This window comes from Cryptomeria japonica, chromosome 1, assembly GCF_030272615.1.
Source record: "Cryptomeria japonica chromosome 1, Sugi_1.0, whole genome shotgun sequence".
NCBI classification, from domain to species: domain Eukaryota; kingdom Viridiplantae; phylum Streptophyta; class Pinopsida; order Cupressales; family Cupressaceae; genus Cryptomeria; species Cryptomeria japonica.
The window spans coordinates 281,864,474-281,874,057 of NC_081405.1; the positions used below are offsets into that span (position 1 = coordinate 281,864,474).

At 35.9% G+C, this 9,584-nt stretch overlaps 1 protein-coding gene across 2 annotated transcripts; it reads right to left on the reverse strand.

Moving 5' to 3' along the window:
* Window positions 1-466: 466 nt before the first annotated feature.
* On the reverse strand, window positions 467-5,102 carry LOC131065379 (transcription factor IIIA). Of its 2 annotated transcripts, XM_059217316.1 has the most exons (7): window positions 4,142-5,102; window positions 3,919-4,056; window positions 2,591-2,897; window positions 1,578-1,810; window positions 1,324-1,467; window positions 1,002-1,214; window positions 467-922 (listed from the first exon to the last, which is right to left on the reverse strand). In XM_059217316.1, exons 1-6 carry the CDS (start codon window positions 5,072-5,074, stop codon window positions 1,038-1,040), a joined length of 1,932 nt encoding a protein of 643 aa, XP_059073299.1. In that variant the 5' UTR covers window positions 5,075-5,102; the 3' UTR covers window positions 467-922; window positions 1,002-1,037. The 2 variants fall into 2 exon arrangements, with proteins under 2 accessions (XP_059073299.1, XP_059073296.1); XM_059217313.1 differs by having other exon boundaries at window positions 467-1,214.
* Between the last annotated feature and the right edge of the window lie 4,482 nt (window positions 5,103-9,584).

The following is a 9,584-nucleotide window of genomic DNA, read 5'->3' on the forward strand; positions in this document are numbered from 1 at the left end:
AAAATACAAATATATTTAATGCAGTTGGGCCAACCTATTTGGAGAGGTGCACCCTGTGGATGAAGGTATTTTTGCAAATTATAAATATAGGTTATTTGGGGGAAAATCAGGCAAGAAGTTAGGGAATATATTTCCTATTTAAGCTGAAAGAGAACAGATTACTAGGAAGAGATTGTATTTCAGATTCTTGTGCATAAACTAAAGAATCAATTGCAGATCTGATAGTTAAATTGATCAAGAGCAAACTGGATCAGGTCCGAGTGCATACAAAGAGCAGATTAATAGCAGCAATCAGGCCATAAAATCATGTAAGAGTTTGCTATTTATTACAGGCAGTGGGCAAAATATAAGGCGAACAAAAAGGGGACATTACATCCACATTCAAAACTGAGCTTCAACATTTTCTCACATGGTCATCCAGAAGTGATAGAACTAAGAACTACAGTTTTAGAATGAAACACCAAAATGAAACAAGGAAAAAAATAATGGCATCCTATTATTATATTCACAGCAAGGTTGCCAGCTGTACAATGTATATAACATATAAATTACAGTAATTAAATGACCCACAGTTACATGCCTCTGGTAATAACGGAGCTATACAAAAAAATATTCTACAAATATTGATCACCAACTACAGAAGATGCTAATAATGTATCAACCATCCCCACTTTCCCAGTGAACCATAACTTGCAGTCACTAACAATAGAAGATGATCCAGCATTTTAGTTACCATAACACTTTTAATTCCTTAGCTTCCAAGGATTTTTGAATGTGGAGTTTTTATAATTCCAGATTTGCACAACTAGTGTTCGTAAAAATTCCTTGATTCTCATAACTATAGCTGAGTGGCTTGAGTTGATAGCTTTAAAATTCCCAGGGACACTTAATGTAACACCCCTCCACCTCTGAGTAATCAACACTGTAATAGTAACTCATCTTCTTAATGCCATTTTGAAATTTCTGCTCTATTAAATAAACTGACACTTTCAAATCATTACCTTTCGATCTCTAGATATTCCAATATAGAATTAGATTCATTGAGCATTGTCTGACATTAACCAATCCATGAAAGGAAATCCATTTTCAAGAACAGTGCTTTGATCTGGACCTGCAACTCTCTTCCTAAAGATGGAGTCAATTGTAAATGCTTTTCTCTTTCGGCCACCACGTGGTCTTGATTGAAAGGCTGCATCCTCCTCTATAAAATCTCCCTGTCAGAAATAGAAATCAAGTAAGACCATAAGGCACACAGTACCAAGTAAAACATTTTTTTAATGAAAACTCAAGACTTGAACTGAAAATTGTGAGGATGAATCTCACTTGGACATAGCAATGTGTCCCAGAGAGCTCATGTTTATCCCTGGCAGACTTATGGGCAAAAGTCATTCCACATCCTCCAAATTGACACTTGAATGGTTTCAATTCAAGATGTACTGATTTGATATGCTGACGAAGATTAGATTTCTACAATAGTAAATGTGTCAGAATCTGCTGAAGCACACAGTGTGTAAAACAATTAAAAAAAATGAGAAAAGAAGACCAAGCATGTACATCACATAAATTACACAACATACTGTAGTATAGTTGTGCAGGCATCTTTCATGAGGGCATGCTATACTCTTCACACAGGTTTGATTTTCATGAATTCGCATATGTCTCTTAATCTGTTTTTTCAACTGCCGACTCCCACAAACTTCACAACAGATGTGATTGTGGGCCCGCCGCAAATGTTCTTTCAAGGCCTCTGCATTGGTAAAGTACTTCAAACAGCCAGGCTCACAGCAAATTATCTCAGTGTATTTTGTTGCTGGAGACAAAAAACAGTTAACATCAATTAGCAAAGTACAATTATTCAACAGAAGCAATAAACTGTCAAGCACAGGCTCAATGACAATCACAACATAATTTTCTTAATTCCAAAGATTTAATATCAGGAGAGATTTCAATCCAAAATCTCATATTCATTACTCCATCAAAAGTGATATGCTGGCATCAGCTATCATGTCTCAGACTTCAGCCCTCATGGATTCTGGACTGCTTCTGATGTACATATCTTCACCTTACCTTGTATATAAAAACTACCTTTCTACGAGAACATTTTAATTTAGCTAATTTAAGTTTCATAGCATAATTATTTTTGAAAACCATAGAAATTTTCTGTAGTTGATAAAACATAATCTAAAGGTATTTCGCTATTAATTGCTAGTACAAAAGAACCAAATGAAATGCCAAATGCTTGCTGATATCTGGCCTTAAGAAATATTTGAGAATAGTACTTTCAATGGCACTCAAAAAAACCTATGAACAATTATGTCCAGGCCTCCTTGGCATTTCAGTGAGCCGAGCTAGGCAAATTAAACCTTTAACATTTAGGAAGCTTACATGAAATTTGTAATAAACATTACTGGCTAAAGAGAAAAACTGAGCCAAAAACTAAATCATATGATTGCATTTGATCCTCCAAGACAATAACTAAAAAGAGATTTTTTAAAATTTGGCAAACAGCTAAAATAAAATTAATGTTGTAGGTCAATCATCAATCCAGCATTTAACGAATAAGCAAGAGTGTTTGTAATTAGCAACTTACAATGTACATCATCAAGGTGCTTTGCCAATTTTGAAGGATATTTGAAAGCCTTGTCACAATAACGATCTGGGCAGATATGTTTCTTCGTAGTCTCTTTGGGCTTAACAGATTGGCTCTGCCATGAATCGCCTCTTTCCCTATGCCGATTCAAATGGCGTTTTAAATTAGACACTGTTGACAACTGCAATTTGCAGTCCTCTTTGGGACACACAACCAGCTCCCCTTCATGTTTTAGCAAGTGACGATTTAAATGGTCTTGCCTCTTATAGCTGCGAAGGCAACCAACAATCGGACAAGCAAATGATCTCTGGAAAACAAAATAATAAAAAATAAATGTCACAAACAACAAAAAATTTCCTCTCTGATTCCAGCTCAATATTTATATAATTATATTCATGTATATGAAGGCACATAAGTGTCTGAGTGAAAATGAGACCAATATAAAGTAATCTGTGCAGTATATTTTATCAATTACGGCAAGGACTGGGTCCTTCCTATTACCTCCCCAAGAAGAAGGTTTACCATCTGAAGGTACATTTGCACTTTATCCCACAACAGTTTAGTTAAAGGCAATTAACATCGATATCACTTTGTCTTTGTAACGACAATACTCATAAATTAATTATTGAACATATTTATGAACAGTGAATTCCATTACTAAAGCAATAAACTTAGTATGTTTTCTAAAAGATATACAATGCATAACTCCCTTTCGAATAGGTTTCTACTAGCGGAAGAAAAAGAGCAAAACATATTACTAATGTAAAACAAATAACAGCTTCAAAACAAAAAGATGCCTAAACTAGGGCTACAAAAATAGAAATGTCCAACCTGAAATTGAATGGCAACGCGTGAGAGGTTAAGGCATAAACTGACCAGATGGAGCTTCACAGAGGGTCACCCCCCTGCTACTAATCCATGGCCGCCTCTTCTCGACACTGTGGAGTTCCGATGGGATCCCGTGTTGTCACGCATCGACAACCCGGCTCTTCCAAGGTAGTCTCCCACCTTGTACTAAGCAAGGTTAAATGCCTCAAACCCTCCTGCATAAAAGCACTGGAATAAAGCTATCACAAACACCAAGATACAACAAAGTAGATTGCAACGCACGGTGAGGGCTAAGGTTTTAAAGCTATCTCAAACCCTCGTGCAGAGAAACACTACGATGAAGCCATAACACTAATATTCAAGAAGGTTCAAAGAGGGTTAGGACTTTAATCAATGCCTCAAACCCTCCTGTATATAAGCACTCGAATAAAACTATCACAAAAAATAACATACGAGTAACTAAATTCGACGGTATCATCAGGGTTGAGATTCTAACTAACCAGGGCTGAGTGCGATAACTTGTGCTGCTGAAGGTGCGAGGGCTTGGCGAATGACATCCTGCAGATATTACAGACGCATAGTGAATGTATGCCCGGCCCTTTCGAAGCAAATCTCTTGTCGCTTTTCAGAGCTTCTGGCTGCAATTAAAAATTTAAAATTTCAGCTACATAATGAATAATTACAATGATGGTAACAGGAAGAAATCAAGGTTACATAACTTACGCCATGAGATGATAACATGTGTAACTCGAGGAGTACGCGCTTGGATCTGAGAACTCCACATATTTGACATGAGTAGCCCCTCTGATCATCTTCTGAGCGTCTTTTCTCTATAAACTTGTCCATTTCGCCTTTTGTGTTCATTTCTCCGCTGTGCTCTAATATAATGTGATTTTCTAGCAGCTTACGTTTGGATCTGACGAGTCCACAGAGCGTACAACAATAACTTCTCAATTTCCTCACTTTGAATCCATTATTTTCAACTCTTCTGCTCTTTTTCCCTTCTGCTTCAGGGATTTCGCGATCTTCTGGGCTTTTCTTTTCTATCAATTTGTCTATTTCTACTGTGTCTATTGCTACTCCATGATGCAACATAATGTGGTCTTTGAGCCGCTTGCGCCTGCACCTGATGAGTCCGCATATTTGACAGCAATAACGCCTTATATCCCTCAGTTTGGATCCATTGTTTTCAGCTTTTCTGCTCTTATTCAGTTTCGATTCAAAAATTTCGTAATCTTCTGGGTTTTTCTTTTTTATCAATTTATCTACTTCACCTGCTATATCTACTTCGACGCCATGATCCGACATAATATGGACTATGAGCCGCTTGCGCTTGGACCTGACAAATCCGCATATTTGACAGCAGTAGCGCCTTATATTCCTCGGTATCGACCCATTATTTTCAACTTTCCTGCTCTTTTTCTCTTCTGATTCAAGAATTTTGCAATCTTCTGGGTTTTTCTGGGTTGATTCAAGAATTTTGCTATCTTTGCTCACCTCTGTTCCTAAATCAATCAACTCATCTTCCATGGCGTTCTCAAAATCTCCTTCAGCGACCATTTCTACCAAAACACAGGACAGCACTGAATCCGAACTAGTGTGACCTCCATAAACCCTAGACGAAAGAAGCCCGTGCTTTGAATAGATGGCTTGCATGGATCGTTAGATTTAGGGCTTCATGGTAAAGTAAACTTCCAGTTAGTTTTAATCTATAACTAGGCAAATATAATAAATCAGTTGGATTAATTAATATTATACTTTGGAGAGAAATTAGAGTCTCTATTATTAGTTATTATCCATTCAATTTAATTTTTTAATTAGTTTACTCAATCAATATATAAAATTTAAAAAAATATTATAATTTAGATTTAATTTTTTTAAAGAAATTATAGTCTAAATCATAGAGTAGATAAGCTCGATGGTGATGGCTTTAAGATTTAGCATTATAGTTCAATTTAATGTTCAATTAGGTTTGAGGTTAGTGTTTAATTTGTGTTAAGGTTTTATAAGTGTAAGAGTGCAATTTAGGTTTGGTTTAGAGTTAAGTTTCAATTTAGTTTAATAGTAGGGTTTAATTTTGTTTGGTGTTAGGGTAAAGGATAAATTTGGTTTAAGATTTATGATGGATTAGATTCTATTAATTGAAAAATATGTAATGAGGGCATATTAATGAAAAATGAGACCACTCTATAAGACACTAATTAGTGTTGTCATTTAATTAAAAAGTCATTAAAATAGGGTTAGTATAAGGCTCAATTCAAGGTTTAAGGTTAAGATTCAATTTGGTTGAGTGTTAAGGTTAGGGTTCAATATGATCTAAATGTTTAATTTGGTTTTCAAGGTTGATTATTTATATATTTTCAATAGGATTCCCTGTGACCTAAAGATTTGAGTTTAATTTGATTAAGGGTTTGGGCTCAATTTCCTATAGGTTAAGTTTGAATTTGATTTCAAATAGAATTTGGCTTAGGGTTCCATTTGGCTTAGTGCTAGGGTTTAATTTGGGGTAGTGTTAGGGTTAGGGTTCAATATGGTATAGGATTAAGGTTCAAAGTGGTTTCTATCACTAGTTGTTCAAATCAATACATTAACAATGTCAATAAAGTATGTGACCCATGGCTAGCATCAACAAGGAATGGAATTGGAAATAAAGGCAAAGGCAAACTCGCGATGGTTGAAACAAAACCTGGATCTAACTCCAAAAAAAGAAAGGTCTTGAACATGACTCAGTCATCTCCTCTGGGCAAGGATACCACTTTTAATCAAGGGCAATAAGATTCCTATAGGGGGAGAGTTGCGCAAACTACTTAAGGATGTTGAAGATCTTTAGAGAGATGTCCACCAACAGATAAAAGAGATCACACTAGAGGCTAACCTTGCCCCTACTCCTCTTATAGAAAATAAGGATTGTCCCCATATTGATAAAGTGGCAGAGGCATCAGAGCAATATATAGAGTAAGGAGAGATTAGGGAGGACCCTAACATGAAAGAACAAGTCACTCAAGTTGGCCCTAATCCCAAAAATATAGAGGGAGACAAACGACAAACGTGGACAGGAAATTTCCACTCTATATTATATTAGTGAGTTCTTAAAATTTAAGGAGAATATATCAAGAGCATAGAAGCAAGGTATGAATTAGCATAACGGAAACAAGCCTTACTCCATGATTTGTTGGAGGAAGGAGATAGGAAAGTAAGGATATAATACTCTACTATTCTTTAATGAGAACCCCAAAGAATTCATTCCCGATGACAAGTTGGAAGCTGAAAATTTGGGTGTCCTACAAATTCCCTCCAATAAGGCCAAATCAAATTTTGGTAAAAATTCAAACAAAAGAGTTGGCAGAAAATCTCTACATGAGTTAAGGAGCATAGATGCAAAAGTAGTAGGACATCTCAAAATCACAGAACTTCTAGACTCGGGGAAGGGAACCCCACTTCCCCAGGGGCCACGATGCTCCTTACATGGAATGTTACGGGCTTAAGTGCCCCTAACAAGTGATGCTTGGTCAAGTGTAGGGTTTGCTTGACCAAAGTAGAAGTAATTTTACTTCAAGAGACAAAACTAACAACTTCTAAATTAGAGTTCTATGTCAAAAGTCTCGAGAATTAGAAAGTGGAATCTATAGATGCAGAAGGTGCCTCTAGGGGCTTGACAATTTTGTGGAATCCAGATAAGATTTGTTATGAGACACTGGTGCAAGTCAGGAATTGGATTAGGGGTAGATTGTTGAGTCTTTTTTGCAATCTTCAAATCATGTTGATTAATGTGTATGGACCCACCTCCTGCATTAATAAACGAGAACTATGGGTTGAATTGGATAAGTTCTTGGAGGTACACAACTTTCCCCACTACAGCATTGGGGGAAATTTTGTTGTAATCCTCCATATTGGAGACAAAAGAGGTGACATTGGTAGACCTAAGCAATCTCAATGAGACTTCAAGGTCTAGGTTTCTAGAAACAATCTATTGGATATTGAGGCTAAAAATGACATCTTCGCATGTAATAACAAAAGATTGGACTTCAACAAGATTACTGATAAACTAGACAAGTTCTTCTTCAAATGTGATCTGACTACCTTTCCCTTTACATTGGAAGGATATATTCTAAATTGTTCAAGATTGAACCATCTCCCAATAAGGCTCACAATTTTGGGGGACAAAAAACCAATCAGGTCTCCATTCAAGTTTGAGAATATGTGGTTCAAGGACTAAGATTTCCTCACTCTCATTAAGATATGGTGGAAGGAAGAACACTTTGAGGGATACAAACTATTTTGTTTTGTTTCAAAATTGAAACATGTTAAGAAAAAACTCATTCATTGGAACAAGGATCATTTCAAGAGCATATTTGAAACTAAAATCTAGATTGAGGAAGAATTGAGCAAGTTGAATGAAGAGTTTATTGCATAAGGTATGAATCAAGATTGCTTTCTTAGAGAAAAGGAGGCACTTAAAAACTATGAAGACATCCTATCTAAAGAAGAAATCTTCTAGAAACATAAATCCAAAAAATCATGGATTGAAGATGAAGATAAGAAAACTAAATATTTTCACAATGTTACTACTAGATAGCATAGAGAAGTCAATAGAAATTCAAGATTGAGTAATATGGATGGAACCCACACAAAGGACCCCAAAGAAATTGTGAACTTGACTGTAAAAATTTTCAAAGATTTTGTAAAATATGAGGAAGGGTCAGAACTTATTGCACAAAGGAGCATGCTCGAACACATCCCTACCATCATAAACAAAGAACAAAATGCAAGACTAAATGTCAATTTTTTTACAGATGAAGTGGAAACTACACTTAATCAACTACATCTTGATAAAGCTCTTGGGCTAGATGGGTTCTTGACTAGGTTCTTTCAAAGGTGTTGGAATACCTTGGGAAAGGATCTTGTGGAGGCTCTAGAGGCTACCAGGAACTTGGGAAGACTATTGCATGAGATCAATAATGCTTTCATTGTACTCATTCCCAAGAAATAAAAAGCAACAAAGCTAGAAGAGTTCAGACCCATCTCATTGTGCGATACTATTTATAAATTAATGTGAAAATAATGGCAAATAGATTGAAACCATGGCTTACTCGTATCATTTCAAAGGAACATACAGGCTCTATCCATACAAACTCTATTTTGGATGGCATTATTATTGCCCAAGAGGTGAATAGTATAATGAATAACATGTTGGCATTTAATTTGTCATTGATGTCAATAACACTAAGGTGTTGCAAAACACAAAGATGTTGCAGTGGTTTATGAAGATTAAGAGACTAAAGGAAACAAAGAAGTTGTGATGCAGACAAGACATTAAGACCTTAAATTGATAAAAGTTTGGAACAATTTGTAATTCCTATCATTGTGGTGACAGGATCAAAATAGTTTGCAATAGGATCTTTATGTTCCTTGTGACTGAAACTTTATCATTTGATTAAACAACATAGTTTCAAATGTTAATAACATTTATCGTTATGGGAATTTTGGTGTTTGCCAGGTATGACATTGGAGTTTTCAAATTTTGAATATCAACTATCAATTGTTAAGAAAAAATTGAAAGGGTGGTTGTTGGTTCAGTTCCACAAATACTAGATTGTTACAACTGCTCATCAAAGTATGAAAACCTAGAAATCTTGCTTGAGATTGGTTGGAATGTGCATTGAAAGAGAGATTGGTTCTTTGCAAATAAGATGAATGTTTAAATGAATATTTTAATTTCTACAAAACATATTGTAGCATCCTAAATTGTAATCCCTTACAATTTTGTTCGTATTTGAGCCCTCACCTTCGCATTCACACTCTGAGGCCTAAATAAGACCTGATTATGCTCTTGTTATGCAAATTTTTCATCATTTTCACTTTGTACATTATCCTGCCCCCTGATTTTGGTGCTTGATTGGGCAGGACCAGGGTGTGGTGCCTTGGTCCGCTCAAGATCAGAGCGCCCACCAAATTTGGGCCCCTTAACAGTCATGTGATTTGAGAGGGAATTACAACTTTGTGTCGAGTTATATTGAACAATTAATTTGTTTTTCAATTGGCAAGTATAAAAAGAGGTCTACCCCTCTGGTGCAAGAGCACCCTCAGGACCTAATATGCCTACAAGAGGAAAAGTTTATATTTTTTCTTTTTTGTGTGTTGTTTAATGTTTGCAAGGTTATTTGTG